Source organism: Balaenoptera physalus (genome assembly GCF_965194825.1).
Source record: "Balaenoptera physalus genome assembly, chromosome: 12".
NCBI lineage: Eukaryota > Metazoa > Chordata > Mammalia > Artiodactyla > Balaenopteridae > Balaenoptera > Balaenoptera physalus.
This window is the reverse complement of record NC_138897.1, coordinates 91,755,510-91,778,555: the sequence shown is the minus strand read 5'-3', so window position 1 is coordinate 91,778,555 and position 23,046 is coordinate 91,755,510. Positions and strand designations below refer to the sequence as shown.

Below are 23,046 nucleotides of genomic sequence, written 5' to 3'. Positions count from 1 at the left end.
CACTGCGGCTGTGGCTAGTGGCCCCGTGGTGGAGAACCCCGCACCAAATCTGCTGACCAGGAGTCAGGCCAGAGACTATAAGGGACCACGTTTAAATCATAGGCCCCCAAGGCACATCACCAGCAAAGGGATCAGGGCATCTGGTGCCTCTGAGGAAGACCAGCAGGACATTATTACAGCAAGAAAAACTAAGAGGAGGACTTCCTTGGTGGTCCAGTGGTTAAGACTCCACACTTCCACTGCAGGGGGCAGGGGATGGATCCCTGGTTGGAGAACCAAGATCCCACATGCCACGCGGCACAGCCAAATACATAAATAAATAAATAAATACTTCCTTTAAAAAAAAAAAGAAAAACTAAGAGGAAAGGGGACCAGGTCCACCGCCTCCCAGCTGGGGGTTCAGGCAGTCCCACCCTCCATCCCAACAATCACAGCACAGCCTTCCTGAATCCAGAAGCCAAGACGTTTCTCTCTCCCCACCCCATCACTCCTTCATCAGTCAGACTCATCACTGACCAGAGGTCACTGATCATCCATCACTGGTCAGAGGTCTGTTAGACGATTCACTTTTTAATCCTTGTTGAGGCCCCTCTGCCTGCAGCCATCTTTCTCCAAAGCACTTGTGATGGCTTTGAAATATATCTGTAAATTCTTTGACACTCTTCCGATCACGAGGGGGGGAGTCAGGTTCCCCTTCCCTTGATTACGGCTGGCCTCCAGTGAATAAAATGCACTTGGATGTGACCCTGAATGACTTCTGAGGTTGGGTCGTTGCAATGGACTGAATACATTAATGAAATGCATATTAAAATGGTTTTGTGGAAAAAGCATATATTTTTTATATATTGGCATCCAATAGGAGATCATACATTCTGGCTATGCAAGAAAATTCTACTAACCCTAGAAAAATTATAAAATCCTATCACTAAAAAGAAATATGTTGGTAGCAGCACTATTCACAATAGCCAAAGCATGGAAACAACCTAAATGCCCATCGACAGATGAATGGATAAATAAGATGTGGTACATATATACAATGGAATATTACTCAGCCATAAAAAAGAAAAAAATAATGCCATGTGCAGTAACATGGATGCAACTAGAGATTATCATACTAAGTGAAGTAAGTCAGAAAGACAAATACCATATTATATCACTTACATGTGGAATCTAAAATATGGCACAAATGAACCTACCTATAAAACAGAAACAGCCTCACAGACATAGAGATCAGACTTGTGGTAGCCAAGAGGGAGGGGAGAGAGAAGGATGGACTGGGAATTTGGGGTCAGCAGATGCAAACTATTATATTTAGAATATAATAAACAACAAGGTCCTACTGTATAGCACAGGGAACTATATCCAATCTCCTGGGAAACCATAATGGAAAAGAATATTTTTTTTAAATGTATATATGTGTAAAAGTGAGTCACTTTGCTGTACAGCAGAGATTGCACAACATTGTAAATCAACTACACTTCAATTTTTTTTAATTTTTTGAATTAAAAAAAGAAATGTGTTGGTATCAGTAAAAGTTCGCACAGGGTCATCATAAAAGTCATCCGTTAAAATCTAAAATGTTAAGGGAATTAGCCAAGCGCAACCTCTGATCAGTTCTATTGCTTGTGACTTGTCATTTATGTTAGGATGAACCACCCAACGCTGTGAAGTTCACACTCTCCCTGCGATTTCTGTGTGCAGATGTGCGCTGCCTCTGGCGGGTAGCATCAGAGATGTTTTCGCCTCTGACACCCAGGATCCCAACCCTAAGCCAGGTGCAGGACGACTGAGATCATTTTTGAGACATTTTTGATTGGCAGGGGGAGGGGGAAGGACGAGGAAGAGCCTCTCATGCCGGTAATTACTGGCAGATGGCATCCGCTGTGTCTGACAGCATTAAAGCAAGAAAGAGGGGTTAAAAAAATTCACGCGACTCTGTCCTCCATGAGCTCAGCCTAGAGGGGAGATAAGGCATGTGACATTTTCTAGATTTTAGTCAAGCACACAGAATGCCAAAGGCTTTCCAAGGAGGCGCAGTCACTGCCAGGCAAGGGAATGTGAGAAGCCTTCACAGGACTTCATCGGGACACTTGCAAGTGACAGAAACCCAACTCAAAGTAGCTTAAGGGGAAAAATAATGTATTGGGTCTTGTACTGGGGAAATTCAAGATAAAGCTCTTACCAGAAGCAGCTACTTTTGGGTACTCCAGTATGGTCACAAGGAAATTCTCCCCCCTCTCCCCCTCTCGGCTCTGTTTTCCCCCATGTTGCTTCATTCTCACACAGATCCAGAATGGTAGGTAGCTGCCTTTTTTTTTTTTTTGTCGCACCGCACTGCGCGGCTTGAGGAATCTGAGTTCTCGGACCAACCAGGGATCGACCCCAGGCCCACTGCAGCGCAAGCGGGGAGTCCTTACCACCGGACCACCAGGGAATTCCCCGGTAGGTGGCTTCTAAAATGATCTCCAGTATTCTCCACCTGATGGCATTCATGGCTTTGCGTGGTCCCCTCCCCTTGAGTAAATTCCTTCTGACCAATATTATACCTCAGTGTGGAAAGGAGATCACTTCTGTGATTAGGTCACAAGAGACTGTCACTTAGTGCCTTTGGTGAAGCCACTCTCTTCCATATGGAGAGGACCACGTGTCAAAAAAGCCGAGGCCCTCAGCCTAAGAGCCCACAAAAACTGAATCCTGCCAACAACCAGGTAAGCACAGAACCAGACTCTTCCCTGGTCCAGCCTTCAGATGGGAGCCCAGCCCTGGCTAACACCCTGAATGCTGCCTTGTGAGAGATCCAGAAGCAGAGCTAACCTGTGCCTGGACTCCTGACCCACAGAAACTGTGAAATGATACATGTGAGCTGTTTTAAGCCATCAGTTTGTGGCAATTTGTTACACAGCAATAATAACTGCTACATTCAGGCTCCCATCCTCCCAGCTTAGCAACTGCAATAGAAAAGGAAGCCCTTCCCCACCCCTCCCCATGCTTACAACAAACATCCCAGAGCTGGCTCTCATTGGCCCAGCTTGGGTCATGTGGCCAAGCCTGAGCCAATCCTTGAAGCCTAGGAGATGAGCTGTTCTGATTGGTCAGGCACAAGTCATGAGCCCACCCGTGGAGAAGGAGGAGAAAGTTAGCAATACCCAGACCACAAAGCAGGGGAACAGTGGTTCCCCAAAATAAAATCAGGGTGTTATTCACAGAGAAAGGCAAAAAAATAGCAGTCAACCACTATCATACCACAAGATCTGGTATGAAGGGATGTGGAAGAAGAGATGAGAAAAACCACAAAAATGAGCACCAGGGCACATAGTAGGTGTTCAACTAAACACTCAATGGTTGGAGAAGAGGATTAAAAAGGGCTAACATTTATTACAGACCCATGTGTATTTAAGCACTGTGTTGCTTTTTTTTTTTTTTTTTTTTTTAATTTATGGCTGTGTTGGGTCTTCGTTTCTGTGCGAGGGCTTTCTCTAGTTGCGGCAAGGGGGGGCCACTCTTCATCGCGGTGCGCAGGCCTCTCACTATAGCGGCCTCTCTTGTTGCGGAGCACAGGCTCCAGACGCGCAGGCTCAGCAATTGTGGCACACGGGCTTAGTTGCTCCGCGGCATGTGGGATCTTCCCAGACCAGGGCTCGAACCCGTGTCCCCTGCATTGGCAGGCAGACTCTCAACCACTGCGCCACCAGGGGAGCCCGTATTGAATTCTTATACAACATCTCCCTTAATCCTGACAACATCCCAAAGAGTAGGAGCTCCTACTTTCCCCCTTTCACAGATGAACATGCTATGGCACAGAGAGGTTAAGTAACTCACCCAAGGTCACAAAGCTAGCAAGTGGTGGAGCTGGAATTTGAACTCAAGCAGTCTGCCACCTGAGTTCATGCCCTTAATTTCAGAGATCTGCTTGAAACAGTTTGCGAGAGCAGCCAGAGGAGCAAAGCATATCTAATCAAGCAGTGAGAGATAGAAAGCTGACAGGAGATGCTATAGAAGTTCATTCCCTCACTCAAACACTTATTAAAAACTTTCACAAGGAAAGATGGGGACCACGTGACGCAACTAAGGAGGCCTGGAGCCGCAACTAAGGAGCCTGCCTGCCGCAACTAAGACCTGGCACAACCAAATAAATAAAAAAGATGGGGAATAAGAGGAGGTAGGGAACCTTGCAGGATGGGAAAGATTGAAAAAGAAATTCCAGCAGCTTCCTCCCTCATGTTGTCCTCTACGCTACAATGAAGAGAAGCAGAATTTAGTCGCCCTTACATAATGACCCGAGATGACAGGCAAACTGATCAGGTAGGAAATGAGGCCACTTTGGAGCGTGTGTGAGTGAAGCTGGTGCAAACAGTAAGGCCAAAACCTCCGCCCCCAACACTTTTCCTCTTGAAATATACAGACCCTCTTAACAGCTCAGCCCATAAATTTAAGAGAAAAACACTTTAACTGGGCTGGGCGTGGGGGGGAGAGTGGGTGGAAGGAGAAAAAAATATCATAGGGAAATTAAAAATTCATCATAAGTTCATGGTGCTCCCTAAAGAGCCTTTTGCATTAGAAAGAAATGTGTCTGTGGTAAGCGCTATGGAGGCACAGACTGGGGAACAGAAGATGTCTCTCTTCTAAGACGGAAGCTTCCGGAAGCTAGAGAAATGCCATGAGTAGATGCACTGGCACTCCAAGCCCTTTGGTGATCATCCACAGCCGGAACCACTGGGAATGGAGCCTCGGGCAGCATCGGCAAGTCCTTGCCATCAAGGAGCAGCAGCTCTGGGCAAGCGGCCTGGGTTCTAAGAACCAGCCCTCCTCATCCCCGTTTCTCTGTTAACTCCACTTCTTCAAGTGTCAGTTCTTTCATCCACTGTCACTCAGTCGCACCCTGTCTTTCCTCGAATGTCTGCAGATCCTGGTTGGATGCTGATTTCTGCACAGTCTTCCTGCTGGGCAGGATGGCCATTTGCAAATCTTTCTAAACCTCCTTTCTATGTTTGGGAAATCCTCCATCATCTGAGGCAGTGGAAAATCACTAAATACACCTTGATATTTCCCTGCCATGGAATACCATGCAGCAATTCAAAAAAATAAGATAGTTCAGGGACTTCCCTGGTGGTCCAGTGGTTAAGAATCCACCTTCCAATGCAGGGGATGTGGGTTCGATCCCTGGTCAGGGAACTAAGATCCCACATGCCGTGGGGCAACTAAGCCCGCGAGCCACAACTACTGAGCACCCGGGCCACAACTAGAGAGCCCGCTGCCGCAACTACAGACCCCACGTGCTCTGGAGCCCATGTGCCACAGCAGAGGATCCCGCGTGCCACAACAAAGATCCCGTGTGCTGCAACTAAGACCTGACACAGCCAAAGATAAAATAAATAAACAAAAAAATAAGATAGTTCTGTATGTACATGGATATTGGAGAAGAGACACGATATATACTATTAAAAACAAATTTAAAACATTATATTATAAATATATATATATATATTTCCTACAAGGAAAAATACACAGCAAACTGATAAAGAGTAGTTACCTTCTGGAAAGATATGAAATTGTTCAAAAGGGACTTCAGACCTATCTCTCATGTTTTTTAAACCACTTTCACATCGTTTTCTTTCTTTCTTTCTTTCTTTCTTTCTTTCTTTTTGGTTGCATTGGGTCTTCGTTGCTGCGCGCAGGCTTTCTCTAGTTGCGGCGAGCGGGGGCTACTCTTCGTTGCGGTGCACTGGCTTCTCGTTGCGGGGGCTTCTCTTGTTGCAGAGCACAGGCTCTAGGCGCGTGGGCTTCAGTAGTCATGGCACATGGGCTCAGTAGTTGTGGCTTGCAGGCTCAGTAGTTGTGGCTCACGGGCTCTAGAGCACAGGCTCAGTAGTTGTGGCGCACGGGCTCTAGAGCACAGGCTCAGTAGTTGTGGCGCACGGGCTCTAGAGCACAGGCTCAGTAGTTGTGGCGCATGGGCTTAGCTGCTCTGCAGCACCTTCCCAGACCAGGGATCAAACTCGTGTCCCCTGCATTGGCAAGCAGATTCTTAACCACTGCGCCACCAGGGAAGTCCCCACTTTCACATCTTTGACAGAGATAATGTTATGCAGTCACCAAACTGCTTTCACCCAGAAAAACTATATTTCCCAGGTTTCCACCTTAGGAGGCAGAAAAAAATCAAACACACACACACACACACACACACACACACACACACACACACAGTATGATTATAAAAGATCCTGTTTACACCTTCTCTTCAAATGCCGTGCTATCCCTGATAGGGTATTCATCACCAACTACTAATTATCGCCCCAATATCCATTCTCTCCTTTTTCCAGAGTAACAGAACTTTTGATTTTTAGCAACTTCAAATTAAGACTGCATTTCCGGGCTTCCCTGGTGGCGCAGTAGTTAAGAATCTGCCTGCCAACGCAGGGGACATGGGTTCGAGCCATGGTCCGGGAAGATCCCACATGCCGTGGAGCAACTAAGCCCGTGTGCCACAACTACTGAGCCTACGTGCCACCACTACTGAAGCCCGCACGCCTAGAGTCCGTGCTCCACAACAAGAGAAGCCACTGCAATGAGAAGCCCACGCACCGCAATGAAGAGTAGCCCCTGCTCGCCGCAACTAGAGAAAGCCCGCGCAGCAACAAAGACCCAACACAGCCAAAAATAAATAAAAATTTAAAAAGTAAAATAAAATAAATAAATAAATTTAAAAAAAAAAAAGACTGCATTTCCCAGATTCTCTTGCAACTAGATGTGGCCATGTGACTTAGTCGCAGCCAATAGGATATAAGTGGAAACATCATGGGGCTGCTTCTAGGACTCTTCTGTAAAAGACAATTGATGCATATCCTTTACCCTTTCTTTATCTGCACCCCAATCCTGGTGTCTAGAATGAAGATGAGATGGCTGCACCGGTAGCTGCCATTTTAGACCATGAGGACAAAGACCTCAACCTTGAAATGGTAAAAGCAAGCACGGGTCCAAGAGGATTTCACGGAACAGAGACAACCTACAGTCCTGGGCTTCTGAGCTCTAGAATCTGACTTGGGAGAGAAATAAACTCCTACTTTTTAAGCCATCACTTTTTTTTTTTTTTTTTTTTTTGGCCGCACCGTGCAGCTTTTGGGATCTTAGTTCCCTGACCAGGGATCGAACCCGTGCTCTCAGCAGTGAAAGCACGGAGTCCTAATCACTGGACCATCAGGGAATTCCCAAGCCATCACTATTTTAATTCTCTATCTTTCACTGATGAGCCCATTTTCAACAAATATGCCCATCACACCACCTCCAGTCTTCCTTTCTCCCAGTGAAACACCAAGCAGCATCCCTCCTGGGTCTGAGTTCCACGCACCTTAGCCCCCCGCACCAGCAAAGCACAGCAGCAAATTCAGAGGGTCCCCACTAAGGCATTCTCACCAGCCCCAATAGGGACCCAGAAACCCTAAGAGAAAGAACTGGGTTCTCTACTTCAAAATCAGCATTGTTGTGGCTGAAATGTCTCAAACATTCCTGGTTTCCTCCCTTTAAGCCCCCACCAACTCCCTTCCCACCACCCCACCAGTACCACCCACTTCATTCCTTCACTGAGGTCAGTAGTCCAGCCACACCTTTCTCCACACTAATAATATAATATAAAGGCATGTGTGTGAAGGGATGCAGTTGGGGTGGGCAGTGTAAGAGGCAGCATGGAGTGAGGGTTAAGATCCAAACTATCTGGATTAAAACCCCAGCTCCACCACTTGTTAGCTATATAGCCTTGTTTAACCTCTCGGTGCCTCTACTTCCCCTTCTTTAAAATGGGTATAATAATAATACCCACACACCTCCCAGGCTTGTTGAGAATATGTGTAGCTATATTAGAACTGTGGCTGGCACACAGAAAGCACTATATAAATATAGCTATTTTATACACATAGGAGACTTTTGGTTGGTTTATATTAAAATGACATTGCACAGGATAAATTACCCTGCTACTCACTTTTCTCCTTGACAATAAGCCCCGGTCATCCCTCCAGGACAAGGGATGTCCAACCCACTGTTTTTAACAGCTACCTGGTGGTCCAAGCATGGAAATACCACCATTTAGTCCAGAACTACTTTACTGATGAAAAGTTAGGGTTTTTTCTCTTTTTTACCACCACAGACAATGCTGCTATAAATATCTGTGAACATACAACCTTACCAGTGGTGCTTTTATTTCTAGAAAACATAGGTTCCCAGAAGTGAGACTGCTGGGTCACAGATCAAGTTCTCTTTTCATATATATTAGCAGATTACATTCCAAACAGTCCATGTTTTCAACCAAAGCAACTAAGACATGTGTGAGATCACTGGACTGGATCAGAGGTCACGCGTACAAAACAGAAGCCCCAGGAGATTGGACAGCAGCCAAGAGAGAACCCACAAAAGGGCGGGAGGGGAGGGGTGAGTGTTGGCTCCTTGGGGGAGGGGCACCAGAGGTGTCAATCCAGGCATGAGGGCTCTCCTGACCTGGGGTGGGGGTGGGGGGTTCCCCACCTCACCTGGTAGCCTGTCGCAGTAAAATTTTCTTCCTTCTGGTGGAAGCACCCAGATTTTCCTCTGGGAAATCATCCCTTGCCTATCTCTCCCGCAAGCTGCTTCCAATTCCAGCTCCAGAGACACTTAAGTGTGACTGATCGGCTGCAGGATTCCATCCCCACAGCCACCGTCTCTAGTTGAGAGGTCAGCACACAACCCACACTAGTCCAGTAAAAGTCAGTCCTGGGATTCTTGCTGGGACAATTAAGAAAGAGACATTTGACTTCTGCTGGTCAGAGGAATGTCTAGAGCCAACTGTGGCCAACTTTGCCATAAGGTGGAGAAAGCCTGTCTGAGAATTAGGTGAACACAGGGAAAAAGAGAACCAAGAGACAGAGTGAGAGCAGAAGGTCTCATTAGGAGAGTAAGCCCCTGGATCCAGCCATGCCTGAAGCTGTTTCCTCCTTAAGCTTCCCACCTTCAGGGACTAGTAAATTCCCCATTTTGTCCCTTGCAACTGTGAGAATCCAGATTTAATCCACTGACATACCTTTGCATTTGATACATCATCTCCATGAGTGCACTTAAAATCTTAAATTTGGAAACTTAAAATATCACAGACTTGGGCGTCACAGATAAAATAGAGAAGGCTACGTTCATCTTTAAAACAACCAAATAGGAAAAAACACAAGGTCATAAAAGAGATTCACTGATTGGAGTCATTCTGAGTATAAAATAACTACGCAGTAGGTTCCTTTAATACTAGTTCCCTCCAGCAGCATCCCTCCAAAGGGTCTTCTGAGCTGTGAGCCATGGAGCTTTGCCTGCAGAGTAAAAACTATCTCCCACACACGTACTACTATTCTTAAAATGCTACATAAATGCTACTGTAATTACCAAAACCCACTCGTTAAAGAGCATTACTGAATTGATGGCAACTTTCAATCAATATGCTTTTCTTTTTTAACCAAGGGATACCAAACCCACAATTCTTCTTGCTCAGATGAGCTGGATAATTCTTTTGACATTAAAAGTGGGTACCTGTCTTGACCATAGAGTGCTATAAACACACATTTATATGACCACTGCTTGCCCATTTAAGGCAAACTTTGTCTTTAAAAGAGCCAGATAGTAGGTAATTTATTTAGGCTTTGCAGGCCATAGGATCTGTCACAACTACCCATCCCTACCCTTGTTGTGAGAAAGCACCCATAGACAATAAGTAAACAAACAGGCATAGCTGTGTTGCAATAAAACTTTATTTACACAAACAGGTCGAGGGCCGGATTTGGTCCATGGACATAGCCTGGTGATGCCCTATTTAATGGGTACAGAAAATAACAAGCAACAACACAGGAGCCAAGGCCAGGGTCAGATGGAATTTACACATCTCTCAACTGTTGTGGAATTGGATGGAGAAAATAGAATTTGATTGACACACAACTTTTCACCTACACATCTACTAAATAAAGCAAGTACACCTGCACTGGCAACCTAACAATAATAAATTATGCCAGAATAATCACATCATGAAGACAGGAAGAATTTTTTTCTTAGAATATTAGTGGTTCCAGCAAGAAAAATGAACCCCAAGCTAAATGTGATAGGTCACAGCTCAGATCCAACCTCCTCCTCCATATATTTCCAGGGGCAAATAGCACATCTGAGCCCTGGTTTCCTCAACTGTCCTACCAACATTATTAATAATTGCCCCCATTTATTGACCACTTAGTATGTGCTGGGCACTTGCTAAGAAGCATTTGCATCTATTGTCTCATTGGATCCTCTTGACTTTACTCTCCTTAATGATGTCTTTATGTCCATCTCACAGATGCAGAAAAACGGGCTCATCCATCCCAGCCTTCTCCCTAGAGCTGTTGGGAAGAGCACATAAAAGGCAAAAATCCAACTCACAGGTATAAGTTCTGTTTGCTAATTCCACCACTAACAAATATTGATTTGGCCCCCAAATCAATACAGGGGTAGGCATATAGTTGGCTCCCGATAAATATTTATTGAACAAATCTATCAATCATCAAACCCCACAGCGCAACTTTCAAACTACATCCCAAATCTCACCACTTCTCACCTCCTCTCCAGCTGCCACTCTGACCCAAGCCACCAGCATCCCTGCCTGGACTACTGAGTAGCCCCGTGGGGCTCTCCCTGCTTCTGCTCCCATGAGTGAGAGCACCATCTCCTCTGCTCAAGCCTGCCAATGGCTCCCACCTCACGCGGAGCAAAAGCCACAGTCCTTATCAGGCTCTGGTCCCTAACCTCATCTACTACTCAGCCCAGCCTCACTGGTCTCCTTTCTGTCCGTGAACCTGCCAAGCACCTTCCCACCTCAGGGCCTTTGCACTGGCTATTCCCTCTGCTTGGAACGCTCTTCTCTCCGATAGCCCCCTGGCTGGCTCCCTCACCTCTTTAGGTCTTTGCTCAAATGTCACCTTTCTGAGTGACACCTGCTATTTAAAATGGCAGAACATCCCTCCCCAGCACTCCCTGTCTGCTCCCCCACTTCATGTTCCTCCAAAGCACTTATGACCACTTAATAAACAGTATATTTTAGTTATTTAGCTATTTCAGTCTCTATCTCCCTGCACCTTAACGCTAACCCCACAAGGACAGGGGCCTTTGCCTGTCTTGTTCCTGCTGTATCACCAGCTCCAAGTACAATGCCTGTCACAGCACAGGTGCACAAGAAAACACGTGTCAACGAACTAACGCAGAATGAAGGAAGGAAGCAGAGTGGGATGAGGTTTCGAAGATCAGCAGCAGGGGATGCAGGGTCCGTTTTACAGATGGGGAAACTGAGTCTCAGAGAGATCAAGGAGCCACACCAGCGCTCCCAGATCTTCCAATTTGTTGAGAGAAGCCAGAAACCTGGATACTGACATCTCCCACTTTTTAGATGCCGGTAACTAACAAGAGAAGCCTGCAGACCAGATATGGCCCACAGGCAGCCAGCGGCTCTCCACTGGCCTGGAAAGTTCCGCTGCACTGCCACCCTAGAAACACCTTTTTCCTGACAAAACAACATTTTCCATCTACACCATGCCCCGCCCCTTCCTCTCCCCGTGCCGTCTTCGGAGCAGACTGCAGGAGAACAAGGTCCCCTCCCACCGGGCCACGGCTTCACTTGCCACAGCACCCTCAGCCCTCTGCCCCGGGGCTCCCACCCCCGCTCACCTGGCCCCACCAGCTCACCCGGGAGAGCCTGCGGCAGCAGATGGCACAAACGCAGAGGAACACAGCAAACCAAGGATACAAACCCATCGACAAGTACGCAGCACGGAGAGAACCGGGCAAACAAAGGGAGCCACGGATTCCGAGAGCCAGGAGACCGGGCAGGGCCAGTCCGGCACTCCAGAGTTCTGGGAAGAAAACCAGGACCCTCCGGCAGGCCCACAGAGTCAGCCCCGCGAGCCAGGGCTGCAGCCACAGCAGTATTTTTATGTGTCCATTTGCTCCGATGCACTAAGAGCCCTGGTGGGAGGCATTCCAAGCACAAAGCAGACATCAGAGATGCAGTATTTACCGAGTCACCCTTCCGAGGCGCTGAATCCTGGGCTCCGAAGCGCAGCCACGGTGAGTTAGGTCCCCCAACAGGTTAATTTAGGTTAACACCGCAAAACAGCCGGGCTCAGAAGCGCCAGGCAATTCTAGACGCTCCATCCCCCTCAGTAATAAAATAGCAAATCCAACTGGACTCTACTGATTTTTTTTATGTAACTATTTTGGGACCGAAACATAAGGAGACGGTATTGATCAGTTCAGGAGTCACGTGTCGGGGGCGCGGGGTGGGGGGGGGAGTTCTGCACACACCGACTGCGGCCCCAGGCGAGATGAACAAGAGAAGATGATGGAATTCCACTCCAAAGAACCTGGGCTCCTTTCCCGCCTTCCCTTGGCAGAGATGGGGCACCAGGGGTCTATCCTGCCCCTGAGTTTCCAGGAGGATGCAAAACAAGCACCCAGATGGAGAATAAAAGTGACGAGTGACCCTGCTTTATTTCTCCCGGTAGCGCTATCACCCCCTGACATTAAATTATGTATTTGTTTTTCCATTGTTCTATGATTGTCTCGCTCTGCCAGAACGACAGCTCCTCAGAATGGGGGATATGTCTCTTCTGTTCCCTGCTGTGTCCCTAGTGCTGAGCGTTGATTAATACATGCCTCTTGAATGAATGAATGAATGAATGAATGAGTGAGTGAGTGAGTGAGCTGGGATCTCTTGATCACATGCTGTGTGCCAGGCACTGTGCAAAGAACCTTGCAAGAATTCGAATTCCTCCTGCCTGGGACACCCTTCTCTGGGCTGGCTCTGGTCTGATCACATTTAGGTCTCAGATAAGATAAAGGCCACCTTCTCCAAGAAGTCTTCCTGGATCACCTAGACCCTCCCCATCAGATTGCTTTGTATTGAGTATGAAGAGCGTAAATTACTGTCTGAGACTTTCCTGCTTATGTATTTGCTGGCTTCTTATCCCTCGCTCTGTCACACCAAACTTGCCCTATAATGCAAGCCCCTGAGGTCACAGGCACCTAAGACTGAGGGCGGGGAAACTGAAGCAAAACTCCAGGACAAGGAGGTGCCTTAGGGGCAGGGGAGACAGGAGTCAGAGACTTTGGGGAGGAGACCCCGCCCTGCTACTTACGGCCTGTGTTGCCTTGAGCAAGTCCCTGAGCTCCTCTGAATCTCGGTGCTCCCATCTGGGAATACATCGGAGCCCTTAACCTCTCCCTGGGTGAGAGGGAAGAATCCAGGGAAATCCTGAAGTGAGAAACCACTTGGTAGGCAGCGGAGGGGCCATTATCCTTCTCTTCACAGGTCTGACTGATGCCGAGAAGACCTCATCAGCCCCTCCCTTCCTGCCTGTCCTCCCTCCTGAGACACCGCAGGCCCAGCAGGACAGCACCCCTCTCACCCCCGTCGTCACCCTGCTGGTGTCTCCCAACCTTGTGATGAGATCAGCAGTGGGTCAGGGCCTGCTGTAGACTGAATGCTTGTGTCCCTCCAAAATTCATAAGTGGAAAGGTGACCCCCAATGTGATGATGTTAGGAGGTGGGGCCTTTGGGAGATGATTAGGTCATGAGGATGGAGTCTCATGATGGGATCAGTGCCTTTATAAAAGAGGCCCCAGAGAGCTCCCTCATCCCTTCCACCGAGTGAGGACACAATGGGAAGACGGGCATCTATGAACCAGGAAGAGGGTTCTCATCAGAATGTAACCATGCTGGCGCCATGATCTTGGACTTCCCAGCCTCCAGAACGGTAAGAAATAAATGTCTGTTGTTTATAATCTACCCAGCCTGTGGTACTTTGTTATAGCTGCCTGGATGGACTATGGCAGGGCCCATTCTACAGATGGGGAAACTGAGTCTTGGAGAGGCCAAGGGGCTAGAAGGGGTTAGATCAGATCTCCCAATTTCTCAAGATAAGCCAGAAACCTGGATGGTGATATTGACATCTCCCACTTTTTAAATGTTGGCAACTGAGAAGCCCTCAAGCCAGACATGTCCCAAAGGCAGCCAGCAGCCTTCCACATCGGCTCAATTTCCCAAAACGCCAAGCCCTGGATGGACCTAGAGATGATCATACTAAGTGAAGCAAGCCAGACAGAGAAAGACAAATATCATATGATATCATTTATATGTGGAATCTTTTAAAAAATGATACAAATGAACTTATTTATAAAACAGAAATAGACCCACAGACATAGCAAACAAACTTGTGGTTACTAAAGGGGAATGGGGTGAAGGGGAGGGATAAATTAGGAGTTTGGGATTAGCAGATACACACTACTATACATAAAATAGATAACCAACAAGGACCTACTGTATAGCAGAGGGAACTATACTCAATATTTTGTAATAACCTGTAAGGGAAAAGAATCTGAAAAAGAATATACATATATACACCATATACATATACGGTACAACTTTGCTGTACATCTGAAACTAACACAACATTGTAAATCAACTATACTTCAATTTAAAAATTTAAATTTAAATTAAAAAAAGTTATGTACTACTGGGGCTTCCCTGGGGGTGCAGTGGTTAAGAATCCGCCTGCCAAAGCAGGGGACACGGGTTCGAGCCCTGGTCCGGGAAGATCCCACATGCTGCAGAGCAACTAAGTCCGTGCACCACAACTACTGAGCCTGCGCTCTAGAGCCCGCGAGCCACAACTACTGAGCCTGCGTGCTGCAACTACTGAAGCGCACGTGCCTAGAGCCCAAGCTCCGCGACGAGAAGCCACTGCAACGAGAAGCCCGTGCACTGCAAAGAAGAGTAGCCCCCGATCGCCGCACTAGAGAAAGCCCGCATGCAGCAACAAAGACGCAATGCAGCCAAAAATAATTAAATAAATTAAATCCTAGAAAACATCAAGTGTTAATAAAACAATATTTGGGACCAAAAAAAACACCAAACCCCTCCTTGCCGATGCACCCCTGGACTCCAAGCTGACTTTAGAGGGGACAAAATTCCCCAAGACGGTTTCTCAAAAAAGACCCAGCTCTGCCCCCAACTTGAAACACGTCCCTGGGCCCAAATTAGTCTCAGAATCCATAAGCTGCCCACAAAACTCAGTGCCTACAAACGTAGAGAAGGCAAAGAGCAGCAAAGAGCCCTGACTCTGAGACGGTTACACGGTGTGTTCACATCCACGGCCCATCCCTTTGTGGCTGTGTGACCTTGACAGGTCATGGCACCTCTCTGGGCCTCAGTTTCCTCATCTGTAAAATGGGGCAAACAGAAGTCCGCACCCCACGGGAGCCACTGAGGACTGAACGAAGTAAAACCAGCAAAGGGCTTAGAACGCCCGGTACGCGTAGATCGGGGCTACTTGCAGTGTTGCTTTTGATTCTGAGCCTCACTGACGTGGGAGAGCCAGCGCAGGAGACCAAATGGAAAGGAGGGGGTGTCTGCCTGTCAAAGTCTCACCCTTCAACGTAACCGTCTAATCCCTCGAGGGCACAGAACTCAAAGGATTCCTAGTTGCCTGCAGAGCTGACTCCAATCTGTTTGATTTCTATGGCTGGAAACCTTAGCTCGCATTAATAGGTGTATCTGCTGCAGAGAGAGAGCAGAAAGGCAGTGAAAGGGACTCAATAACCACCCACCACCTTGGAATGTCAGTCTGGCTTGTCCAGGAGTCTGTCCACACAGTTCTGCGCGAGGCGGTGGAGGGGAATCTGGCTGTGTGAGGTGGTGTGTAAGGCACAGACCAGCGCCTGGGCTGGAATCCTGACCCTGTGTGACCTCAGGCAAGTTACTTGGCATCTCGGGACCTCAATATCCTCATCTGTAAACTGTGAATACTGAGGGTGTCCATTTGCCAGAGTGGTGAGTATTTCACCCCGTTCATATGAGGAAATGCCTGCGACGGTGCCCACAACACAGGGAGCGACTTCAGAAGCATGCGTGTCCATCATCACCCCATCATCCCATCACCATCATCACCATCATCATCACATCACCATCATCATCACCATCATCCCATCACCATCATCACCATCACCATCACCATCACCACCATCACCATCACCATCACCATCCCATCACCATCATCACCATCACCATCACCACCATCATCATCACCACCACCATCACCATCACCATCACCATCACCATCACCATCCCATCACCATCATCACCATAATCATCACCATCATCATCATCATCATCATCATCATCATCACCATCATGATCACCATCACCATCATCACCATCATCATCATCATCATCATCATCAACATCATCATCACCACCATAATCATCACCATCATCACCATCATCATCACCATCACCATCACCACCATAATCATCACCATCATCATCACCATCATCATCATCATCAACATCATCATCACCATCACCATCACGATCACGATCACCATCATCATCACCATCACCACCATCACCATCACCACCATCACCATCACCACCATCATCACCATCACCACCATCATCACCATCACCATCACCATCAACACCACCATCACCACCATCATCATCACCATCACCATCACCATCATCATCACCATCATCACCATCACCATCATCACCATCACCACCATCATCACCATCACCACCATCATCATCACCATCACCACCATCATCACCCATCACCATCATCATCACCATCATCACCATCACCATCACCATCATCCCATCACCATCATCACCATCACCATCACCACCATCATCATCACCATCACCATCACCCTCACCATCACCACCATCATCATCATCATCATCATCACCATCACCACCATCACCATCACCATCATCACCATCACCACCATCATCACCATCACCACCATCATCATCATCATCACCACCATCACCATCACCATCACCACCATCACCATCACCACCATCATCACCATCACCACCATCATCATCACCACCATCACCATCACCATCATCATCACCATCATCACCATCACCACCATCATCATCACCATCACATCACCATCATCATCATCATCATCATCATCATCGTGATGATTTGCTACCTGCCTCTCTGAGTTGACGTTTGCTATTTTAGCCACCCCCAGCGGCTGTCTGTCTCTTGACCTTGGGCTCCTTAAATGAAGTCACAGTCCTCTAAAGGACCAGACGGTAGAACTCCTTGACCAGAAAGGCTCCACTGTGCAGGGTGAGAAAGTCCTGGGCAAGGAGTTTTTAAAAAACAGAGAAATTGTGGGAGCCACAAGCCCCAGTCTGACACCAATTCACGGTGTGACCCTGAGCGAGTCACTTCCCATGCCCGAGTCTCCTCTGCCACCTGCAGGGGGAGCTGTTGGAGGAGATGCTTTAAGACACTTCTTGCTCTCCAAGTCCACTCATTTACTCTGGGGAAGAGGTGGTGGTACCACGACCACCCCATGATGCTGCCTCTCATGCCAGGGTGCCTCCGTCTCCCCATGGTGATGGGAGGTGATGCATCTGCTGAATCCCATCGCTTCGAAGGGAAATGCACCCTCTCCATCCCCATTCAATTTCTGAGCCAGAAGAGAAGAAAGGAGGTGCCCATCTGCACACAATGCAGGGGGCACAAGGCCGCTGCAAGGGCTTTGCCGACCCAGAGACCACCCTCCCTGACTTCACACCCACCCACAAGCGAGGGGTTTCTTGTGCTCCCTTGGACCATGGCAACCACCACGCTCATTACTGGCTTCAAGCATCGCAGCTCATGCAGAAGCCTGATGCCTCCCAAGTTCCCTGCATCCAGGGCGGGGGCGGGGCAGGGACGAAATGATTTACTCTGGGAACCTCCATGGTCCGGCCATTAAATCACCCGGGGGGAGGCGACAGCATTAGTACACGGCTCCCCGCCAACCCCAGTGCCACCTCTCTGAAAAGAAACACCACCCATGGGCACCCCACACACACATCACTGTTGTAACGAGAAAGAAATATACCACACACCACGCCAAGGTGCCAGGCACGGCTAAGAGCGTCTCTGCCTTGAAGCCAAAGTCTCCCCCCTCCCTCCAACTAGCAGGCTCTGCCACTCACAAGGACCCTCTGTCGGGGGCTCTCCGCCCACCCTGACTTTACAGACCTTGAGCATAATGGGTCAATGGAGCAAGGCGCGTCCATTTTCCCCAGCAGGGACAGTAACAGAGCCGCTAATTTGCAAAGCCATAGCAGGCACAAAAGTGGCTTGAATAATAGGGGCCCCCTAGTCACTAAGCTGGGGGATTTGTGCTGACTCTTACCAAGTACAGTTCCATATGTTTAAGCGCTTGCAAGGCTGAAAGAAATACACCCACCACACTCTTTACCATGGCAGCTACCCACGCGGGAGGGGGGAGGGGGCACAAAGCAGACAGTCCTTGTGTGTGATGGGGGAGAGATCGCGTCCTTCCTCGCCTCTGAACTCTTCCAGCCCCTCTCCGGGAGCCTCAGCCAAACGTGGTCGGGAAATCATGCCAGAAATTATCCAGAAAATCCAACCAGCTCTGAAGGATGCTCTAGCTAATTCCTCCGAACCTTTCAACCAACGGCAGGCAGTTAAGTACCTTTCAGGAATTTCAGCCCTGTTTTTTTTTTCCCCCAGCTCTCCTAACTGGTGCTAAATATAGAGTTATCAAACTGTCGTCTCTTTGTGTCCCTGGTGGGGACCGGTGAAAGGCTTACATGTGCTCGCAAGGACCTGGCGACGGCACTGGGGGCTCTGCTCTAGCAGCACCTGCCAGAATGAGCTGCCCAGCTGAGACCCCCCCCCCTCCAGGGAGACTCGGGAGCTGGGCCAGCACCAGGTTTCCGGGGTGGCATACCTTCCCAACCAGGACTGGGCCGCCCAGAGCCAGGCACAAGCTCTTCTGTTGCTAGGGAAGGGGGAAACGGAGGGTTCAACATGTTCCCTTAACACAGCACTAGGCAGGCAGCTTCTCTGAGAGATTTCTGAAATTCACTTAGGAGCACTGACCCCCCCCCCCCCCCCCGTGCAGGGACAAAATCAAGACAAAACTGCGATTTTCCGGTCCGAGGGACTGTGCACTTTGGGGAACGGGCTCCAGGGCTTCAGCTAAGAGGAAACAGCCTCGACCCCAGCAACGCGGAGAGCAAAACAGCTATCAGAGCTGCTTATTAGCCAAGCAGATTAAAGATTCATCCACGTCAAGCCCAACACCGCTCTCTAAATTGAGCCAAAGCTGAATGCCCATGGATGTCTCTGACAAAAGGCTTTCTCCGAGTGGAAGGTTTTATTAAATATTTTGGGTCACTTAAGGGCATCTCGAAGGAAAACAATATTTACTTTTTCCAAGCAAATACATCACACATTAAGTTGGCATACAAGGTTTGCTACTAACTGCAACCCTCCAAGACAGTTAAAGCTGAAAAGTTACAGTTGTATTTTGCTGCTGCGTTCTGGGTGGCTGTGTGGTTTGTTTATTAAGAAGATGAGAAGAATCTTCTCAAGCAACAGCTACCTGCTCCCAAATCACGGGTCCTGATGTTAACAGGTTTGGAGAACCGAGCTCTCCAAATGCACATGAATGTTGCTGGTGACTGTTCCCGGTTCCTCTGAGCCTTTAGAATTTTCTCCGCGGCTTGGGGTGGGAGGAGGGGAGGAACTGGCATTTTAGGATACACGTCCTCTAGGACCAACATGTAGCCACACCAAGGTGGTAGAAAGCTTTCCAAACTCCAGCGGAGACCCAAAATACCTGACTATTTTGCCTTTCCCACTCACTAGGTTTCGGCGACAGCTGCGCCGGTGTCAGCGGGGAGCCCGGCTCCACGGTACCCAAGCAATGGCTCTGGCCAGCACCACGTTCCAGGCGGCCCTGCGCGCCCTGAACTGCCTGGCCGCCCTAGGGTCGGGGCGCTGGGGCAGCCCGCGTTTGCAGGAGGCGATCAGCGGGCTACGCAGCAGCCAAGGGGAGGCCACCTGGGGAGGGGGCACCTTCCGCGGGGATGTAAAAGCAGGAGGGTGGGGAGGGGCTGCGGACCAGCCAGATGGCTCCGACCGAGACGACCTCAAGGTGGGGCCCCGCAGGTGTCCTGGGAAAGCCGGCGGTGCGTCCGCGGGCATCAGGAAACCGGCAGAAGGGGCCCACCGACTCCCTGCCACCGCAAAACCTGCGCGGGAACCGCGTCCTGGGGGGACGCTGCCCCAAGGCGGGGCGGGGAGGGGACTCGGTTCCTGGAACCCGCCTGGTGAGGCTGAGCGCACCCGGCCGGTTGCCCCCCTTGCGCCCTGAACGGATCCGCAGGGGAGCTGGGGGTTTGGGGAGGAAGGCGGGCGGGCTCTCGCGTTGGGCAAAGGGGTACGGGCTGGAGACCCCTGGGTTCCCAGAGTCTCCCCAGATCTGTGCAAGTCCGGGAGACGCCAGCTACCGGGGACTTGAGAAGGAGGTGGCCGCCCCGTGCGGGAGCCAACTTTATGCGCGGCGGCAGGGGTCGGGGATGGGGACCGGGGACGCGCGTTACCTGGGCACCGGAGCGCCGTCAGCGCCAGCAGGAGCCCGAGCGGCGGCGCCCGGCCCGGGGGCGGCATGGTCCTCTGCGCGCGGTGGGCCCGGCCCGCGGCTCCCGGGAGCGGCCCCCGCGGCTACGGTCGGGCGCCGGGCATGGCTCGCTCCCAGGGCGCCGCTCTTCCCCAGTCGCAGGCGGCCGGCGCTGGCGGCGCTTCCCGGGCTGCGCCTCAGCGCGCTCTCTCGGGCTCGGCCGTGCGCGGCCGGGGAGCCGGGGGCCGCGGGGGCTCAGCGCCTGGCGCCCTGGCCGGCGGCCCCGCACTTGGCCCGACTTGCTCGGCCCCCGCCGCCGCCGCCGCCGCCGCGGCTCCCGCGCCCGGGCGCCCGTCCCATCCCGGTCGCGCCGCCGCCGCCGCCTCTGCCCGCGCCAGCTGCTGGCCGCCCCTCGAGCCGGCGAGAGAGTGAGCGAGCGCGCGAGCGCCGGGGAGGAGGGAGGCGAGGCGGGCGGGGGGAGGGGCCGGGGAGGCCGGGGGAGGGGCCCGCCGCCGGGAGACGGGGCACCAGGCGGCCGCCCGGCGATAGGCGGCGGGACGTGCCACTTCCCGGCGTCCCCGGGGGAGGGCGCCTGGCCGCAGAGGCCCGGGGAGCCCTGCGGGGGTGGTCAGGGCGTTGGCGGGGACAGGGGCGGCCGGACGGATGGCCTACTGGGCAAAGTGCGGACAGATCCGGGCGCGTTCGGGCCGTAGGCGGGAGTTCCCAAGGTCGCGGGATGAGGGAGACGGGGAGGGTCCTCGGAATGGGGCAGCGGCGTCTGGAGGGTCGGTGTCTGCGGGGGACGGGGACCGGGAGACGGAGCGCAGCCCAGAGGTCCTGGGATACATCTGGCACAGCTTGGGGGTGCCTGTGGGGAGGGGAGGGCAGGGGTGGCCTCCGGCAGTCGGGGGCTACCTGAGGAGTTCCTACAGAGCCCTAGGATCGGGGCTGGGTGCGCCGGCTGGGCGCGGTCAGGGGTCCTGAGCGAGACCGATGGCGCCTCAGGGATGGCGCCCCACGGGTGGCGAGAAGCGGAGACCCTCGGGGGCCCTTCTTTACCCGAGCGAGAGGCCACGCCTGCCCATTTCTCGCAGTCCCTAAGAGCGCGCGGAGGGAGGGGCGCGGGCCAGAGCGGTCCCCGGAACGAGTTCCCGGCGCGGGGTCAAACAGCGACCGCGCGGGGGTGTAGCGGAGGCGGGGATGGGGACCGGGTGGTCGGATTCCTTCAGCCCAGGGGCAGGGCCTCGGCGGGGGCCACAGTACCCGTTTTCCGGAAGTCCTAGATTCCCCCCCCCCCCGCTCCCCCGGGCGTCCCAACCCCCAACCCGGGCTAGGCCACGGGAGCGAAACAAAATGGATGAAGCATGCTGGGCGCACGTGCGGACACCGCCCGCAGGCCTCAGATGCCTTGAAAGTTGCCCCACAGCCGGAAGAGCGGGGGCCTGGCGGGGGGAGGGGTCCACCTGCGTCGGAGTCTTTGCTCTGTCCCCAGCCCCATCACAACAACCACTGGCTCCAGAGTCTCGGTTTTCCGTGAAAAAAGTGGGTCAAACTCTTTGCAAACAGTCAATAAGGCAGTGTACAGAGAGTGATGCAAAGACAAATTTGGGGAAGACTTCAGAGTCATGGAGTGTTGGCAGAGAATCCCGGCTCTGCCACTCTAGCTGTGCCCTGGAGGGAGTCATTTAACCTCCCCAGCCTCCGTCTCCCCATCTGAGAAATGGAAGCCATTGCAGCATCTGCCTGGTGTCCTAGAACACGTATCTAAAGCCCCTGACCTATGAAGTAAGAGCTCATGTAAAGGGATCCGCTGTCCACATTATCATTCTCATCATGATGGTCATTATTATTATGTATCTAGTTTTCCTCTGTGGGCCCAGCGTGCACATCAGAACAATCCTCTGCACCTCCCAGCTGGCAAGGAGAGATTGGGGGGCGAGGGGGGGCGCAGACAGGGCATCTGCTTCATTAGTACAGACAAGCTCATTAGCAGAGGCGGTACTCAGCTCTTGCTAGATAAAAGAACGAAGAAACAGCTAGGGGCAGGTGGCCAGTCTCAGGCCCACCTGAGGCTGATCGCGAGACATAAAGGGATTTTCCCCATGCAGCTAATAGACTCCCTATGCAAGGAACCCATGCCCTGGCTGAGCCCCCTTTGGGCTCAGAGCCTGGGATGCAGGGAGAGCCACATGACAGGCTGGACGGTGGGCGGTCTCCTTGGGCCTGGGGTGGCCTTGCACAGGGCCCGCCTGTCCCCTCTCTGTGACCGTCTCCCCTGAGATGCTGCCAGGCCTTTCTTGGGATCCTGCGTGCCCAGCTGCCAAAGCCACCTCTTCTCTTTCCCACTTACTCATTCATAAGTATTTGCTGAGTGGAGCACCTACTGTGTGCCAGGCCCGTGTGGGGTGATGGTAGGGGCGAGTTCTCTAGCTCAGAAGAGGGGAAAACCCAAACTCAAGGGACCTCGAGGGACAGCCACCGCAGGGGCACAAAGCAGGAGTGACCCACGGTGTCTATGTCAAGATGCCCCAGGCATCTTGACTAGGCAGCAGGGTTGGGGGAGGGGCTGTGGCCAAG

The 23,046-nt window shown here is 51.1% G+C and overlaps 1 protein-coding gene across 2 annotated transcripts in view; it reads right to left on the bottom strand.

Annotated features, from left to right (window-relative positions):
* Nucleotides 1–23,046, bottom strand: part of TMEM132B (transmembrane protein 132B) — a 416,404-nt gene that overhangs the window by 367,995 nt on the left and 25,363 nt on the right. Inside the window, exon 1 of one of the 2 annotated variants that reach the window (XM_082418221.1) lies at nucleotides 20,453–20,875. The exons of the other annotated variant lie outside the window; for it this stretch is intronic. Coding sequence (XP_082274347.1) covers nucleotides 20,453–20,519 — 67 coding nt within the window. The 5' untranslated portion in view covers nucleotides 20,520–20,875. Of the gene's footprint in view, nucleotides 1–20,452; nucleotides 20,876–23,046 lie in introns of those variants that run through there. 2 annotated transcript variants of the gene reach the window in all.